Source organism: Pipra filicauda, unplaced genomic scaffold (assembly GCF_003945595.2).
Source record: "Pipra filicauda isolate LSUMZ 115617 unplaced genomic scaffold, ASM394559v2 scaffold72_size3293161_pilon, whole genome shotgun sequence".
NCBI lineage: Eukaryota > Metazoa > Chordata > Aves > Passeriformes > Pipridae > Pipra > Pipra filicauda.
In genome coordinates this window covers 360,620-380,447 of record NW_024104898.1, presented here as the reverse complement: position 1 = coordinate 380,447, position 19,828 = coordinate 360,620, and the positions used below count along the sequence as shown (strand labels likewise).

General features: G+C 37.1%; 1 protein-coding gene across 3 annotated transcripts in view; it reads left to right on the top strand.

Annotated features, from left to right (window-relative positions):
* Positions 1-19,828, top strand: part of RMDN2 (regulator of microtubule dynamics 2) — a 48,717-nt gene that overhangs the window by 14,508 nt on the left and 14,381 nt on the right. For all 3 annotated transcript variants that reach the window (XM_039389471.1, XM_039389473.1, XM_027735064.2), the window contains exons 6-10: positions 7,508-7,583; positions 9,269-9,346; positions 17,710-17,808; positions 19,544-19,597; positions 19,686-19,766. In XM_039389471.1, the coding sequence (XP_039245405.1) occupies positions 7,508-7,583; positions 9,269-9,346; positions 17,710-17,808; positions 19,544-19,597; positions 19,686-19,766 (388 nt within the window). The remainder of the gene's footprint in view (positions 1-7,507; positions 7,584-9,268; positions 9,347-17,709; positions 17,809-19,543; positions 19,598-19,685; positions 19,767-19,828) is intronic.

Sequence of the window (19,828 nt, the reverse complement as noted above, 5' to 3'; positions counted from 1 at the left end):
GTGAAAGTAATGACATCTCAGACCAAAATCCTTCCTTTTCATCTCACTGCCAATAACGTTTTCTGAAGCTGTATAAGGTAAATAATCTTAGCCTACATAAGAAGAGCCCATCTGTTTGATGGACAGTTCTCTCATTTTACATGCAAGGCTGTGTCAGTCTGTATCAGCTATTGATAAGGAAGCTGGTTTTCTGACCTTGACTGAAGAAAGTTTTTGTTGATTTCTTACTGATCTGTACTTTATAATTTCTGTGGGATTTTGATATTTCCAATCAGCACAACTGAGGTTTTAGCTCGTGTTTGGTGTAGCTGCTCTCTGTGTTGTCCATTCATGCATTATTTCCAATGTTCTCTTAAGATGTTTAATATATTATGGCTTACTAAATGAGTGAGGATTAAATGATAGCCTGTTCTTTTTGTGGTCCTGTTCCTTGCTCTCTACTTACACTTAACCTTTCTGGAGTAGGGGGATTATAAGCAAAGAAGAAATTGAATTCAGCCTTGTTGGTTTCATGTTTTGTCATTTCTTCATTGATAATGGACCTATTTGGAAGTTTGTTTTGGAAGCTTATCCCTGCTGCTTGAAAGCTCTATTTACTGCATAAATAAGTTTTTGTCACACCTTGACAGACACAATTTTCCTAGTATAGATGGAGTTACATTGGCAAAAACATCCCTTTTCCAGAACAGATTTTTCTTCTGTTTTGTGAAACGGCTATAAAGTTTCTGGGAAACAGAACACACCTTTTGAGTACACTAGGAGAATTTAGTGAAATGGTTCCATGAACAAACTCTTGCTAATGCAGGCCTAGAGTTCAGCTGTCTTGCCTTACTTTTCATATTTACTTCAGTTAAGAACAAAATGATGCCATATATCTTCTTGGTATATCACCTATATTTTTTGGTGAAATTGTATCATAAAATATATCAACACTTAAACTGTTTGACTTACTGATCAGAATACTGACAAGTAACCAGTATTCATCCTCAAATTAAATTTGATAAAGCATATGCAGAAAAAAGAAAGCAAAATATCTTTAAGTAGTCAGTTAGTTTTGGTAATGAAATTTTGCAGCTGCAAATAATTTTTACAACTGAATCCAGATATAATCTCATAGTTGCCTTCAGTTTTTTAGAGGTCACCACTCAAAAAAACCTGAAGTCAATGGCAACACTGGAAAGGAAAAACATAGCTGTAACTTTTTATTATTTGGACGAACATGCTGAAGAGAGGCAGAGTAAATATTCTAGAGTGATTTGTGTCCTTGTTCAGCCCGTGTAAATTTTTCAAAGAATTTGCATGCAGAATTTGACATCAGCCAGTTGCAGATCTTCTTGTGTTTTCCAAGCCTCAAACAAATTTGGTTCGTGGGTCAATGATTCCAAAATGACAGCTGTGAATCCTCACAGCTCATCTTGGATCATGGAGCTTCTTTATCATTGAGATTTTAATTGGAAGTGCTGTGTGAACAATTCAGTGTTCTAATTGGCATTATAATTGTGCTGTTTTACAACTTTACAGTTACAGAAAACACAATATGTAGGTGCATGTTAATAGGGGTTTTATTTAAAACTAAACAATCACTTTAAAATAGTTTTGCAAAACAAGTGAGCTTTTATATTGGGGGGAGATTGTTGCTGTTTTTTCTTCAAGAGTTTGGAAGAGATCTGGAAGGTTTCTTTGCTGCTGCCTGGATTCCCTCAAACATCCTTTTTTTGCTGAGGAAAACTGATTACAGGCTTTGCAAAGAGAAGGTTACTAGAGAGGTTACTAGATGTGGGCAGTTTTCATGACATTTACTTAGAAAGATCATTCTTTGCATTGAGCTTTGGTTTGTTTGCCATGAACAAACTTTGTGCTGCAGTCAGGTTTAGGTTGCTCTGTGGAACCTACCTGCTGGTGATAGGAGTCATACAGCATGTGTCTCATTTAGATGGAAGTGAGTTAGCAAGTGAAGAGTCCTCCTGAAGCACAGCTGCCCCCAGAACTTTTCTCTATCATGTGTATGAATGTTACTAAGAAGCACAACGATTTTCACAAGCCCTGGGTTATCCATGGAAGTGGATTCCAGAGCTTAGGGACAGAGAAGTTTACAAACTTCCTACGAAAAGGTGAGAATGTCATGTCAGTAACAGAATTTTAACAGATAATTTGTCAGGTTTGGAAAGTGCAATGGCATAAAAATAATTCTCCAGTGAAAGAAAACTCTTTAAAATTATGGATTATGTTGTAGGATATTGTCATACTACCAACAACTTTTAAAATTAAATCCATACCTCTTTCTAACTAAATGCTTTAAACCTGCTTCCCCTAATTATTCCTTAGTTAGACTTGGAAAAAATAGATAACTTCCAAGCCACAAGCATCTGTTTCTGTCATGCAGCCTGATTATTCAGAAATTGATAGTTTGTGCAGAAATGCAAGGTTTCCAGTTAGTAGTTATTTGCCCTGTATTTGATTCATGGGAAGACCAAAGAAATTTTATAGCTTAATTGTAGTCAATAATCTTTTAAATACTTAATTATTTTTGTAAAAATAATTTAAAATTTCAAATCCAGAAGCCATTTCTGAAAAGCTGTAACTTATTCTGTAGTAAGTGGATCAGTGAAACACTGCAGCGTCCTCATGCAAGTGCAGAGGAGGTAGGTTTGACATGTGAAAAGATCAGTTTACTACAAGCTTTTTGCCAGGATGGTCACAGAGGAAATAAAACTGGCAACCTAGTGATTCCTTTTACATGTCTGTCAAGGAAAATTGTTGTGTTACTATCTGTGAAAGCTATTATTTCACTCTGTTTCCACATTTGTGAAGACTATCCTGTTAATTTCTTCAAGATTGTATTTCTATCTATAACAACTGTCTGTTATAAAACAAGAAGTTACATTTCTGGAACACAGAAATTTAACATAGTTTTGGGTTGCACAGCCTAAGAGATGCAGAATATGCCATCCACATGTTCTACTGGTGAACTTCTGTGAATACACATTAACACTGGCATGGTATACATACAGTAAATTATTAAGCCAGAATTCTTGAACATCCTTACCTTCAGGGTTTTTTAACCAAAATAGGGGATTGTTTCTCATGTTTTTGCAAGTATCACGTAAGCAACTGTGAGCTACATCTGATGTTTCCCTGTACCTCTGCTTCAGTGCTCTGGTAAATTTTTAATATGAAAACTATATTTCTGCCAATGTCTACAATATAGACTCAGTTGTATTCCAAGAAGGGGGAGGGAAAGGGAGAGGGAAAGGGAAAGGGAAGGAATCCCCATGAAAAAAACCCACCTGAACACTTAGCTTCACACCTTGGCACATCTTACTTTGTGTGTTGTCAGTCTTACACATTCTCAGCCACTTCTTCCACACTCACACCCCAAGGAGGATGGTGGTATCTTTCCATCTCTACCTCTCCATCTAAACCCAGATGCAATTTTATAGATTAAGTATCTTGGCAGGAAAGTGGTACAATTTAAAGTATGTAAAACTGTGATCTCAGAAAGGGTTATTCAGCAGAGTCATAATCAGTAACTTGAGTTGCAAAATCTCCCTACATAGAAATTGATATCTCATTGAAATCATGTTAAAAAGAAGTCCGGCTACTTTGCAGAGACTGTCAGAATTTGTAAGTGTGTGAAACTGGTGAGTGAGTGAGTGAGTGAGTGAGTGGATGGCTAAGAAGTGATGGCATGCACAGGACTGAGCCGTGCGGAGGTGAGGGAACTTAAGAACACATTTAGAACTGGGATGAAAATGAGCTTTCTTTTCACTGGGTCTCTCATGTGCTACCCACACATTAGCCTTTGCTTATACTACCTTACATGTTAAATGTTTCTCGAATGAAGAGGAGGGAGTGGAAAACAGCTATGGAACAGACGAGTTGTATTCTTTGATATTGGTAAATATCACAAACTCTCCTTCAATTGGCAAAGTCTTACCATTTACAACTGAGAAAAACTTTCCTGTTGATACTAGGATGTTAAAATGGAGATCTAGATTTCGAAATGTAAGCCCTGTACCCACACATTTCCAAAGTCTACATGACATAAGAGGGTTTTTTAGATTTGGGATATATGAAAGGGTATATAGAAGAGTGAGGAACAAGCCTGGGAAAATGCAGAAATGTTATTTCTGATTTTGGCCCTGCGAGATTTATCAGGGAAAAGGTAAAACTTTCTGTATTCATGTGCCCTAGTGTGGCTTATTGCGGATTTGAGACTTCAAAATCTTTTCTGTAAATCCGTCTCATATGGAATAAGCTGTAGTTGCCAGAGTCTTGTGTGTTGGTAGCATTTTTGATATTAAGATTCAAATCGAGTTGATAAAACATGCTGTTCTCCCTTTTGCAACAGATAAGGTATGCCCCTTACAGTTTTACCTTGCCTGAATACATACAGAATTTCTGGAACACCAGAAGGGAAAATGTTAAGTCACTTTGATCTGGACCCCTCTGCATGAGGGCCATGTAGGCATTTGTTATCCTTCTCTGTCAGCTACAGTTTCTTGAAAGTCTGAGTTTCAATTACAACGTTTTTAACAAAAGGACATTATACTGACTTATTACTGAGTTTCTTTGGTTGTGTTTGTGCTTATTAAAGGAGTGTTAATTGTGGATGGTTGACCTGTATACCTCTAAACCATGTTCAGTAACTTTTCTTCCATCTGTGAATAAGATGTTTTTTATGCCAACCCAAGTACTGTATCTGCCTTAATGGGGTAATGATCATTGTGTTTATCTAGATGAACGTGTCTGGGGCTCTTTTTTTATGTTACCCAGGAGTAGCATTAGCTCAGCAGTTACATCATTCCTTGCAGCTCTTCACTGGTATGATTTTTTCATTTTCTCTGTGAAGAGAAACAGTAAACAGTATTTTAACCCTGATATTCAAAGTCTGTAAGACAGGCAGTGGTAGTGAGGAGAGCCAGTATCACTTGCTCTACCAAAATGCATGTGCGTTTTACCCATTTCATAGGGTATTTGCACGTTATTTTGTGATAAACTTTTTAGTATTCCCCCCTGCCACCACGAGATGGGGCAGGTGACCAGGGAGTGGCAGGGTTGAGGCCGGCGTGCGGCAAAGAATAAGGAACCAAATGGAAGCGTTTCTACCTCCTGCCTCGTTTTTTCTGATCATTTTCTTCGCTGTGAGAGTGGTGAGGCACTGGAGCAGGTTGCCCAGAGAAGCTGTGGCTGCCACATCCCTGGAGTTGTTCAAGGCCAGGTCGGATGGGGCTTTTCAGCAACCTGATCTAGTGGAAGGTATCCCTGCCCTAGACAGTGAGTTGGAATTAGATGATCTTTAGGGTGCCTTCCAACCCAAACCAATCTATGATTAACGTTAGTCTTTGCATCACTGAAAATAAAGTTTGCTTTGTGTTTTAAACTCTTTGAAAAATATTTAAAGTGCCTAAAGATTATCTTCTGGAAACAAAAGACACTTTTTTGTTTTCTTTGCTTTAGGGTGTTGGGTTTTTTTGAAAATTAAATGCCAAAAATTAAATCATTCTTTTATATCAATTGGCTGGCTAGCCTAGTTCAAAAGTATAAAATTTAAAAAAAGAAAAAGACAAATATGTGAAAGACATTTTTAATTTTTCCTTGAAAAAGTAATGCATATTTAAAGTTAGTAGGTTAGCTTACTTTTAATACATTGAAAATTTTGTTGGGATATCCCTCCCCAGAGATTTTAGCTGTAAGTAGAAATTTTTCTTTGAACTAGTTTAAACTAAGGCCCTCTTTCTTGTCACGCACAGACAGGGAAATACTGCAAGATGCTGGATTAGCTTGTTCGCTTTTCATTGTTTTCTTTTGTAGCAGCAATCCGTTTAGCTATGGTATGCTGAGTTTATCTGATTAGCACTTAATGAGTGAAGGGAATAGGGGCAATGTTGCCTGAGTTACTTAAACCTAATGAAGTTTTCAGTACCTTCCCCCTCTTTCTAAATACCTGAACTTTCCTGACCCCCACCCCTTGCTTTTTCCCTCAATTGCAGCTCATTCCCATACAAAATGTGCTTCTGCTGCGGCTCTATCAGCAGTAGAGCTGCCATTAGCTGGATTTTGTCCAGTGCACGTTGGTCACAACATACATCCTGCTCAACAGTGTTTGACAGTCTGTCTGAAGCTCTTACAAATTCAGCTGCTGTTGTTATGCTGACTCCGTTCCTTACCTGGGAACACTTGCTGACCAAAAAATGCAGTGACCTTTAGCATGAGTGTTTCTAACTTAAAACCATTAGGTATAACTGTAAGCAATAAAATAATGTCTTTAATTGATGTTTTAATGAGGATTCACTGGAGCTTGAATAATTACATTATATAAAGAAATTCAAGAAAGCTGATGTTTAGTAATGCTTAAAACCTGTGTGTGCCATCCAGATTGGGGTTCTGTTACCATAATTAACTCAATAAGCTTCTTGCATAACTCATATTTTCCTCTGGTCTTTGGCTTTCCCTCTTCTAAGATTATTTTTTCCTTTGATTTGGTATTGCATTGTAAAATATTTAGTAAAAAAGCAAAATTCTGAAAAAATAGAAAAATAATGTACATGGGTTTTGACTGTTTAACTATTTCTTTGATGGTTCTGTTAGTTTTATACAGAAATACAAAGTTGTCTTAATACCAATGAAAATAGGTCCAAGGAAAGGACAATTGATGTCTGTGCAAGAGATTCCTTATGCATAGAGGTTCTGTAATTGTTAAAGTAATAGGAAGAAAGCAATAGAAATTTAGATGGAGTGTCAATAAAACAGTAGTGTTGCTTAGGAGATCTGAATCTTTATAGATGGGAACCTCTGAAAATATTTTCAGTTATACCTGCTTAACAATACAAATATTATATAGAAATTATCTCACATTTCTTTTATCAGTCTCCCAAATTTACGATAATCATAGTAATAATAATAGAAATAATAATGATCTAGTGATAGCAGTAGTGATCCTCTTAGAGCAGAACGTGTGTGTATGTTTTTAGGTAATTTTGAAGATATTAGAAGAATGCCAGAAGTGCAGGAATGCACCAAGGTGCTTGAAAAGGGTAGAAGACAGCTGTGAACATTTTGTGTGTGCAGCTTCCTACTGAGCACACCCCCAGTATTTGCCTTCCCAGGTGAGGTTCTGCAGCTGACGGTGTTCATGTTCCCAGTGCAGTACAATGCAGAGCACAATGTGTCAAACTGCTGACAGTGGTAGAGCCAGTCTGGAAGTGTCATACTCTGAACTATATGGTAGAAATATGAGAGGAGAAATCTCTGGTTTTTCACTTCACTGACGGCCCAGATAGTGTCATTTAAACTTCTTGTTTCCGTTATTATTTTGTTTTTGATCTGTGTTTTCGTCTGCTCCTGAATATGTATAGCTTATGCCAAACTTCCATCCAGTATCGAGATGGAAAACAACCCCAGGTGTTAATCTGTGAACTAGGTATTGAAATATTTTGTAATTTAATTCAAAGGTTTATTTAAATCACAAAAAGTATGTGTGTGTGTTTTTCTTTTCCCCTCTCAGGTTTGCAATTATGTGTGGCTATATGTCTCAGTTTGAAAGTGTACAAAACAAAATCAGGAATGGTTATCTCTTTAAGGTATGTTTTTGTAGGATTTGGGGTTGTTTTTTTTTTTTTTAAAGCTATTCCTTCAAGTTATTTCCTTATATAGTGTCAAAGACAGACTTTTCCAACACAGTAATTCAGCCTCACAGGTCTATTTTGGTGCTGAAGTTAAAGCAAAAAAGTTATTTTTATATATGCAAATAGATTATATACTTACACAATATAAGAACTGAGGTAGGATTCTGGGAACAGCATTAAGATTTCTGGTTTATTTTGTAATCAAAGGGGGGAGGAAAAGGGAATAACAATTCTGTTTCGAAAATCAAAACATATGAAATAGTAAGTGATCAACTAACACAGTTCTGCAATCATCCTTCATGTCACCCTTAAATAATATATTTTTTAACGCTGTCCTTTCAAAGGTAATTGTATTTTTTAGGTTTAGTTACTTGTGTTACATGTGCTACTCTCCCTGTCCTTGTCCTCAGCATTGCTTAGACACTTTCCATCCATCCCTTACCTTCCAAGCTGGTGTCCCCCCTTTCTGGGTGTCAGTGAGAGGCAGCAATGTTCCAGTTCCTGGGGAATGCCTGGTCTGGGTTCCTGTCACATCACGTCCGTGTTAGGACTTGGAGTGTGGCAGAGCTTTCCTGTGAGAGAGCAAAAATTACATCTGAGCTGTGCCAAGTGAGCTGAGCTCCAAGCACAGGGACAAGCTGGGAACGAAGGGATAATGACAAATAACATAAGTGCTGCAGCTGAGTTTTAAGAGTTCCTGGTATGAGCAGTAGCCTTTTCAGGGAGGTTTTCCTCCTCACTAGTAAATACTGAAATCTGTTGAATTGTGTGGAAATGTTAAGGATTTGGGAAAATAGTAGTATGAAAACGTAGCTCCTATCTGAATAGTTTGTGGACAAAATGATAGCGTAACAGTCTCTTAGATCTGTATAACTCAAATATTTTTGTGACTGGCTGAATTAGAAAGATATCTGGGGGATAAAAAAGAAAGGTTCAAGTGAAATTTATTTTGAGAGGCAAATGGTAGGGGTGAAATGACCTACTTATTTTTTCTTCAAACTTAGGTTGAGCGATAAGAGCTTTCTTTAGTAAATTAAAGAGGGGAATAAAGAGACTCATGACCTGTAATAAAAATGATTTTGGAAGAAGGATCTCATTAGATATTTCCTAGGTTTTATGGTTTCACTATGAACAGAACCATTTTATTTTTTGAATTTCACATTATAGTAACAGTTGGTTGTGTCAAGTACCATTTCATTGGAGCAGTCACGTTCTAAGGTGGAAGAGACTATGCTTCAGTGATGTGTGCTAACATACAAGATCTATCAAAGAGAATAATTGGTTCCTCACTTATTTGATCTGTGATTTTTCTAATACTAACTGTAAATGAAATTAATTGAAGTTGTTGTTTTTCTTAAGACAAAAGTTCTTGAGTTATTTGATTGAACTTTAGAGTTGCTTAGTCATGTTCTAAATATGGCATGCCTTGTTGCATTGTGTGCAACTTTACTAAATAATTTCATTTGTGGTTTCCCTCCATGAGGAAGGGGTTTGCTAGTTAATATATTTTTAGGTTGTTAGAAAAGAATTGCAGCAGAAGAGAATTACTGAATTTGTTTCTGACTTGCAGCAAACTACTTAGAAAGTAAACACAATTGTCAAACAAACATCTAAAGGGGTACTAATTTTCTTTCCAATAGGAGCATCTAGACAAGGCGATTGAACTTAAGCCTCAAGATCCCTTTTTATATTACCTCAATGGAAGATGGTGTTATTCAGTAAGTGGTGTTTTATTTATCTAATATATGAACTGAGTATACTGAAAAATGATGATGCATTTGTGATTAAATATTGGGACTTAAGACAAAGTAAGTGTTTATTTAAGTAGGTGTTTTGAGCTAAATGAAGCAGACATTTACATTTCCCGAATCAACTACCAGAAGTGTGCTGCTATCAGCACTTATCCTGTAATATAGATAGGTAAGCTGTGCTTGTATGTCCCTTGTTGTTGCATTCAAGTTTTTTACCTGAATGCATGAATGAAAAGTAACTGATGTTTGGAAGGGAGGAAGGGCAATCTCTTGATTTCAGTTCTTTGTTCCGCTACAAACCTTCGGGGTAACCTTGGGCTGCTAACATAACCTTTAAGTTACTGTATTCCCCATCCATAACTTAAGTGAAAGGCACTTACATGCTGTAGGATTAGGTCTGTGGCAGCAAGGCTACCATACTGGCTTGGTAAATTCCAAGAGAATGTCACAAGAAAGATTCAGGCATAAAAATCCATAATTCACCAAAGAGTTTTGCAAGAGATGTAATTTGTGTCATGCCAGTACAACAGGTGATTTTAAAGATTACTTTAGTTATAATCTTTATAATATATAAATAAAAATATATTATAATGGATTACATGATGATAAGTATTCATATAAGAAAAATAAAATAATTGGTTTACAAGTTTAGCTGTTAATCAGTTTTTTAGAAAAATTATGCTTGTGCTTTAGTATGAGAGTTGTCTTATTCTTAGCCCACATCTTTGAGGGATCAGTTGGCTATCCTTACTGCTTCATTTCTGGTGCTGTGAGGAATCCTTGGTCAGAAGAAATTGTTCTTCCGTAGTCCATGCTGTAAAAGATGACTGTAAGACTTTTCAGAATAATAACTACTAAGCACACTGAATGCCAGTCCTACCTTTTTTTTGTGGATACTTCCAATGCTAGTCAATACAAAGTACCTGCAAACTGTAAAGGAGTTGTGATACATTGCAGACTTTGTCTTTATCTGCAACAGGACTTAATGCAAAGTAATCTTTCAGCAGTTTTTTTCAGATTATATATTTAACTTTAAAAGAGCTTTCAGCAACTATATTTCTTCTCCTTTGATTTGAGTAAAGAATGACACCAACTTTTTCAAAGAACTTGGCATTTTTCTTTTTGTCACACTGTATTCTTGAATATCAGCATTATCTATGCAAAAATAAGTTGGTGAAGATGGTACTGTAGTATGCTTGCTGTCTTGCCTCTCAGGAGCATCTGTCTTACCAGTGATTGTTTAGTGCTTTTGTACTATGCTGTGTCCAACATCTGAACTGCAGCTTCCATTTATGTCAAACGCTCCCAGATGTTTTTCATGGGTTATTTCTCATGCGAGCTGCTGCTTTTTGGAGACATATAATCTCAGTATACTTCACTTTGTTCTCACTGGACTTTTTGTTACTCCTGTTCCATTGTCATGATAATCACTACTTCCTGGCTGAGTAATAGGTGTGGTTTGTTGTACTGTATCATTACAAATTCATGTTCCACACTTGCAACATCTATGCAGGGCTTCCTTACTAAACATTAAAACTACATATTAGCATTTGCTTTAGGTAATGACCTGACCTGCATTTCATTAAGTGAAATAATCTACCTAAACAGATGTAGCCACTGAAATACTTAAGGACCGATTTCAGATTTCGCTTTTTCTTCTTTTTTAAAATTCTTGTTTTCTGTGACTGCCATTACAAAATAGCAACCTGAAACACACAGAACAGATTTTTGTACTACAAATAAATGCAAGTATAGGACTGAATAACATTTTGTTTTAGTTTCTGGGGCTGTCAGCTCTTAAAATCTTACTGTCTTTGCACACTTGCAGTGGCAGAATGAGGTCATTTGAAAACATTAGTTTTGAGGCACTACTATAGAAGCTGAATCTTAATCATGGCCCAGTGAGGTTAGTGATATTCTCATTAGTTTTACCAGACTATATGAGTAGGTTTCTGAGCTGATCCACTAATAGAGGTTTTGGCCATGTGTATGTTATAGGTAGTCATAGGAGCTTGTGGAAAATGTGCCAAATTCCTTGGTCCTATTCTGCAGACTGTGGTGTTTCATGCTGTGGTAATTATCCCAAAAAAAGACTGTTGGCCGTGGCATTGGTTCCAAATACTTTGTCAGGGTATAGATTATGATAGAGCGCTTGAAAAATCGATTCATTGCTCCTCTATACAGGTACCTGTAGCTGGAGTGATAAATGTTCCTCTTAGACCCTCTGTTTTTAATGTTCAGTCTCACTGTGCTTGAGGCTGGGAAGGTTGTGTTGTCCGATGTGAGAGAATTAAAGAAGAAAAAGGGATGACTGAGGCAAGAAGGTTAGTTTTTACATTTAGCCTACCTGACTTTAGGGTCAGGTTAGGATTGGCCCAATATTTGTTCTTTCTCAAGTATTGCTTCCAAGGCTATTTTTGTCTAATTTTCATCACATACTGTTTTACTGAAGCAGTGTAGTTAAAAAAGATAACTAGTGTTTGATACTTTATAGGCTTTGGTAACACTTCTGTGAAATGTATTTAGGTCTTCCTAATACAGTCAGACATTTCCCATTCACTCCTTATTTAATGTTAGGGGATCTTATTACTATCATCTAGCACTTTTTTGGGGGATGACAAACTCAAAAAATTAGGAATTACATAAGGGATTGTAAAAGGGGATGCTTCAGGTGTAACTCCGGGTTACAGCTCATTTTCACAAATGAAAATCAGTTGAAAAGACTTTTAGGTAAAATGTATAGTGGAGGGAAATGGAGATTTTTTTGAAGGCTGAAATCTGTATCCAGAGACTACACACTGTACAGGTAAAAACTATTTGATTTGTGGAATTTTGCCAGAATTTAGCTCTGACTGCCATTTCTCACCTTCCTCAGTGTAACACAGTACTTTGCAAAGAGCAGTGATTCAGCACTGCAAAGTTTCTTACTCGTCAGTTATTCTTGCTAGGCCAGAAGTGAAGCTGTTGTAGCAGTGTTGTAGCACCTTCCAGCAGGAAAGATGAGCTATATTTTCACTGCCCTCACAGCACCTGGGGTTTGTCTGTGATGCAGAGCCAGTGACAGTTGTGCACCACCTTGTCTAAAAATCAATTTTTGCTGTTTCTTATTTCTCTTACCATTATAAAGTCAGTAGAGCTATACAAAAGAGAAAGATCATAGAATCATCTCAGCAGTGTTAGAAAATTACATCTGGTATCACAACCAGATAGGCAAGATTTTCACATGTCATGTCATAGATGTCATGATGGGTAAAATTTTGCCTGTGAGACCTGCTGTGTATACAGAAGTAAATGGATCTGTGGTACATGGTGCATATTAGTTTTATTTCCATAGAGTTTTGGGCACAATTATCTGATAAATCTTTATAATTTTGGTGGGGTATGTTTTTACTGTTTTAATGTTTCAAATAGCTTATAAAACAGAGTACTATCTAGGTAAGACTTATGTCTATTTGCCATTACAGGACAGGCACAAAACAGTTAGCATATATTTGTGAAACTGGATCAGAGTCTCTGGTAAATGCTAGTAGGGTGTTAAAAAATGAGATCTCTTGGGATTTTCTTTTTGCAGGTTACATGCCATGTGTTGGATTTGTCTCTGGTGTATCCCAGTATCTGTTTGGGTTACATCAGGGAGCAATAGATCCAGTTCCTTTGTGTGCTCTGTAAGTCTGCTTCCCTTACTGGAAAGTGAAAAGCCCAGTTCAAGTTGGATAAATACCTAAATGCCTGTGCAGACTGTCCTGGTTTTTCAGCTGGCAAGAAAGAGAATATTTGTTTTGGAAGCCAGTATTTTAAAACTGGTGTCCTGTTACTTAATCTCTTCCAGAAGTCAAAACATTGCGAAATTATTTAATACAATTTTAAATTAATATATTGTAATGAAAAAGAAAAAGAAACTCTCTGGGATATTTAATTAGGTGTCATTAATATTTTACTGAAGCTGGATCAATGTAGTGATTTTCCTTTATGGAAGATAATTGTGTAATATGTCTTCAGTGAGCTATTAGCAAGGAAGCATTGGAGGAGGATATCCTATAGGGCTGAAAGTCAATCCTGGATGACTTTTTAATCCAAGTGGATTAGTTTCCTCAGTACAAACATCCTGAATTTGAAAAGAACTGTTACTGGACAGGGTTTGCGTCTCATAAAAAACAAATAGAAGACAAAACCCCAGCCAGTGTTTCATTGTATATATGTACTTCTCAAATCATAAATATATATAATTTTTGATGATCTTAGGCTAAGGAAGAGAAAGGGATGTTAGGAAATCCATTTTCCTAATATTTAGAGGAGAACCGTGTTTCTGCATTGGTCTTCAGAGGAACAAGAGGCCTGATAGGAGAGAGCTAAATATGACCTTCATGTTCAGCTGCAGTTTAACTCTGTGGGTACCTTTCTTCCATCTCTAGTACTGATGGAGATTTAGGTAGAATAAGTGGATGACAGCTTGTTCTTTGACAGATCTATAGGAGAGGTTGGTTGAGACAAGCATCTGTTTGCTTTGGGATACTGAAGAGTGGCCTCCTCTCCTTGGCAGAGGCCAGGCTATGATTATGACCCACTCCTCTCCAGTCCTAAGGAAGTTCAGGAGTTGGCTGATGGTCCCTCAGCCCTTTTTTCTCACTCTTGATTGAGTGGGACTAACTCTTTGTATGGTAGCTGGGTAGCAATGAGTGACCCAATACATTAAAACCTGATATTCTGTGGAAACACAGTGTTCCTGTGAATTTTCAGGCTGCTGGCAGGACTGACATCAGGGTTTAGGAGACCAAAAAACCAAAACTCACTCAACATTTGGAAATCATCTGTAGGGCAAAGGCAATCTTCATTCTTTAATTTTTTTGTTGTTGTAGCTATTACTTGCTGCAGTAGCTGTTTTTCTTATTACTTTCTGCTGTCCTTTACTGCTTTTGGAACACGCATTAAAGTGAAATCACGGTTCCACTGTAGTTGATGACAGTTACACTCTCTTTATACTTGATTTTGTATGGACCTCCAGATATACTTTGCACTATTGGAGTAACCTTTACTGTAGAAGTCAAATTTGTGCTACACTAGAGCATGCTGACCAGGGTTTCTGTTCCCTGTGCTTGCTCACACACAGAGAATGCTTAATAAAGTTAGTTGGTGTAGTAGGAATTGTTTCCATTTCACTGAAGGTGGCGTAAGATTTACTCTAATAAAGTTATTTCAAATTAAAGACTGTGCTTATGTGCACTGAGGGGAAGGGTATAATTTCCTGTTCATCATTATTGCTCTGGGCCACAGTTCTGTGTATTGCATAAAACAGGTTCTTTTCCATTTTTCCCACCTCAGTATAGCAGGGTGCAGACAGATTCAGGCAGGGTACAGTTAAGCTGTTCTGATGGGATTCACCTCACCTGTCTTCAGTAACCCAGAAAATATAATTGTCTGCGCTCCTTTTGCAGTTGAAGGAAAAAAAGAAGAGAAAAAGAGGAGCGTTCATCCCAAGCTAATGTAGGAGAATAGGAATTGCCTAATGGAATTGCCTCTCTCTGTATTGACCATGCAAGGAAGCTGAACAATTTGCATAAACTAGCCACTTCATTTATGGATGGCTAGAGTTAGCTGCAATGAATACATCAAGCCACTGGCATATCAGTCTCACCGCTCAAAACATTAGAGAACTCTCAGACTATCTCTGAAATAGTCACAAAGTGTAATGGTGGAGAGAGTGCACAGAAAGAAAGAAAACTCACTGTTGTCACGGAATCATAGAACCATGAAGGTTGGAAAAGACCTCTAAGAACCAAACACTGCCATATTCACCATTAAACTGTGCCCCAAAAGCCACATCCACACATCTTTGGACACATCCAGGGATAGCCATTATACCACTTCCCTGAGCAGCCTGTTCCAATCCCTGACTATTCTTTCAGTGAAGGGATTTTTCCTAATATTCAATCTAAACCTGCCCTGGTGCAACTTGAGGCCCTTTGCTCTGGTCCCATCACTTGTTACCTGGGAGAAGAGAGTGACCTCCACCTCCCTACAACCTCTTTTCCGTGCAAGTGGTTTTCTGTGAAATGTGCTTACATGCATTTCACTTTTAACATTGTTTTATCTTGGTGAGATTTGTAAAATAAAAATGGCCAAACGCATGTATGTTTGGGCTTTTTAAAAGTTTGAATAGGGCAAAGCAGCACCCATGCCAGACAAAATAAAGACTAAAACCTCAGTAAATGAGTTCTGATTAAATCTCACAAGAAAATAAAACAACTGCCAGGAAGAACTTGTGTTTTCAATAGCTAATTATAACTCCACATGGAAAAACTGCAATTTTGTTTCCTCACTGTTGCATAACAGCAGACATGAGTATGGTAATTGTATCTGTGTATCTCCGGGGTGTTGTGTGGTCTTGCAGAGAACAGTGTAAGCATATCCATTCCCTTTGTTTTTTTTCTCCTCTCTTCCTCACTCTGTAAGCTACCTCTATGTTGATGTGATGGACCTAGAAATATAGAAAGCCTCTTTCTCTTCCAAAAGAAGAAAGAACACTGCATCAGGAGATTAGCATGAAGAAAACAGCGCCTTTGCAAAAATGCTTTTAATGACTCTTGCAGAATATGTCCTAGAAACTATATAACAGCGAGGGAAATGAAATGTGGAAAGAAATTATATGCATAGCTACAATTTGAAGTTTTAAGGCAGTATGCTGAAGTTTGTAACTCAGTGTGAAAGCACTGCAGAGGTAAATACCTTGTTGCTTCAGTGAGTAAGAACTCTAGGATTGCTGGAGAGCTTTTGTAAAAATTACTTTATTTCCTTAGAAGAAGCATGAAGTTGGGACATGTGAGAGAGAATGAAAGCAAAAGCTTTATTTTCTTAATATTGTTTCTCCAAGCAGTGTTGCTCTTGTGCAGCTAGAGACATTGGGACCAGATTAGAAAACATGGTCCTATGAATTCTCCTGTTGCATGCTGACCTGTATTTCTTGCAATGGTATTTATAGGGCAGTTTGCAACAAGAAATACATAGAGCTTGGTGTCTATTCAAAAGAGAAGCATTCTGAGTGATAGCTGTGGATAATTCTGTGTGGGTGGATTCTTATATTTTACAATTATTAACTGACATCTACTGGATAATTGCTGGATTTAGGTGGAGAAGGTAGGGGGAGCAGCAACAGCCCTGCGGATATTGGGAAGCCAGGGAATGAGGCAGGAATAATCTAAAACTACCCAAAACCATTTTAATTTTTACAGCAGTAGGACCAACTTGACTTCAAGGCTGAACTCTGTTATTTGAGTTGCAGCTCTTTCTGAAAAGAGATGTCCATATGTGACTCGTATTTCATCTCCAGGTCTCTGATGAAAGGCTCTCTTTCTTTTTCTGTGTATATCTCTTCTCTGTGTTGCCTCTGCATAGATCAGGCTAGAAAATACAGAACCTTGTTTTTTTCCCATTTTTCAACTCAGTTGTACTCTGTGACAGGAGCCATCAGTGCAGTGGTTCAAATACTTATGGAAAGGAAAAAAGTCCTGATTTTTCTTTACAGATGTGGTAGAAGTGTCCAAAGGAAAGTGGCTTCACTTCTCCATTTAAACAGGCTCTGCTCTTACATTGCATTTCCTAGCAACTCCACTCTTTGTTATAGATGTGAGATGTGTTTTGCCATGTTGGGGTGATGTAGCCAAGTACCTTATGGCAGTAACCAGAGCAGTTTCTGTCAGGTGTATATGTAAGGGAAGAAGTCATGTGCGTTGTGTGGGAATATGACAGTTCCCTAAAGTCCTTTCTCAGCCATCCATCTTGCTGAAATGAGAAGAGGTCTTAGGCAAGCGTTATTTGTCAGATTTGAAGAGAAAAAAATGAAGCCTATTTTTTTATCAGTGGCTGTCACCAGCTTCTGTGTAATAAATGAACTCGTTATACCAGCACCAAAAGCACTTACATTTTTACTGTAGCAACAGCTTTTCATAATGTTGAAAAGTTGTCAAGTACATAGACTGTCATGCTAAGCTTTCTCTTGAAAACCTTAACAAGTTTCAAGCACTATTTCTAGCCTTCAGTTTTAAAAACAGGCAAGGTCTTATGAAACCTAAAATGTAGTTTAAGCTTTTTATATGGGAATAATCTTGTATAAAGGATCTTGGTATTTTGTCGTACGTGCACATTTTCCTGTTAACAGAATCCAAAATCCAAAAGACTGCTTTTAGCTGGCAAGTTGGCAGTATAAAGCATTCCTTTACAGGTTCTTTTGCAAAATACATCATGTAAGTAGTACAGTATACAAGACAGTATTTACTGTAAAACTGAGAGGCAGCCCTGAAGACATCTGACTTTTTAATTTAATTTTTTTATTACAGGTAGCTCAGTTGTCTTGGATTGAAAAGAAGGTAGCTACTGCTCTCTTTGGGACTCCACCAACTTCAACAGTAGAAGAAGCACTGCAGAATTTCCTTAAGGTACGTCCTAGTCAATGGTTTTCCTATGTGGCTGTTTACCATCTGCTGTATGTGACTCTTGTCAAGAAGTCTGTCGAACAGACCGTGTTCAGCAGCTATAAATCCAGGGCTCTTCTAAACACCACTGAGCTCTCTAATAAAATATTTTTTCTTTTCTGTTTTAAAATTAGTTTGGAGATGACTGGCTAGCACCTTTCTTTCTTTCTTTTGTTTTGAGGATTCTTTAATTACTTGACATGATTAATAGTTACTGAATATAATGTGAGAGGGATATAGATTAGTTATATATGCCATTGAAACAAATTAATCATAGTGATAATTGATGATTTGCCCATTTCTGTAGGAGGGTTAACATGGACAAGGAAAACTTAAACATTGTGATGCTTTTCTTTTTCTGATCTGAAGCTTTTTTTTTGTTGAATTTCAGTAGAAGCATTTCTTATTTGTGGAGATGAAATTACCTTTGTAGTGAATTAGAAAAGAAGGCTGTGTCATACAGGTCCATGTTCCTGGGCATTCTACTTGAACACACAGTTATGAGAAAACACCACATGAATAAAATAAATCTATCTTTCAGTGTCTTCTGTGGGAATCAGTTCTACTTCTGGAGCTGAAAAGTGTACAAGTTTTTCACTTGACTGAATTCAAAGCATAAACTTCCATCTTTACAATGACTTTCAGAAAGTTTCTCAAAGGATTGGACAGGCATATTTTGGTCACTTTCAGCAGTGCTTGTTTTCTCTGTTCTTAGTCTATTTAAAGATGGAATGGTTTCCTGAATTTTGGATGATACAATACATTACCATCTTCCCAGTTTAAGAGATTTTATCTTTAAGGTCACATTCCAAAAGTGGTAGGAATAATTTGAAACATTTACTTTAGCTTCAGGGCATTTTGTGGTAGGCTGCAGAGTGACTGTGGTTTTAAGTCATCTTCTGCAACAAAAATTAAATTACTTTCTAAAAGACAACTGTTTGGGTTTCTTTTTCAATTGCTTGATTCTACATGGTTGTGGTGAAAGCAGCATTGTTTTGGTCCAAGGATTACAGCTACTATAAATTTCACTGATGTGATTTTTCTCTCCAGAAGCTGTTTGTTGATTAAAACTGCTTCTTGGCTAGTAGATAGTTGGTAAGGTTTTTACTCATCTTGCAAGCTTCTATGTCCTTGGTGTGTTTCAAAAGGAAGGCATTCTTGAACTTTTTTAACAACCTGAACTTTTCAGAAGGTGGTAGTGTGAAAAGAAATGTGTACCCAGAACTAGATGATATGGGTCTGTGGAAGAGAAATAATTGTAAAGTTGATTAACCCAGTTCGTTACTTGTTATGCAGTGTGAATGGTTGGTTGCTTTCTAATTTCTTTGACGAGGAAATAATTATTAATAATCTAGAGAGAGCAGTGTCATTCAAAAAAGTGCATGTGCCTAGTAGATCTTGTACAGAATGACCTGATATCTTTACAGAGCACTTGAGAGAGAGGAAAGCAAGGAGTACAGAACATTTTTATGTGTTCAGTGTCAGCATCTATTGTGCCTGGTCTAGGGTTTGAGTTTGAGGTTTTCTTGTTTTCTTGATGTTTTTTTTGAATTGCTAAACAGATTGCATTACACACAGTAGGGATGATTCTGTCTGATGTTTGAGGAAGTGTAGTGCATTACTAAAAATGTTAGCAGACCACATAAATCCCATCACACAAGTTTTAAGTCTATTTTCTTTCCTGTTTTTTATTATCTAGGCAGAAGAAATGCATCCAGGATATTCCAAATGCAATTATGTGTATTTGGCAAAGGTAACCAAGTTCTTTTAAAAATAATGATTTGTAGACTCTGGTATTCCTACAGTGGTCTGATTGGAAACAAAATGTTTTTTCTTCTCAGTGCTACAAAGATCTTGGCCAGAAAAACAATGCACTGAAGTACTGTGATTCTGCACTGTCAATTCTCTCAGTTACTAATGAGGTGGGTATTGAGAGTGATAACTTATTCCCTTGTGACTGCTCTCTTGTCTTTGGCATCCATTA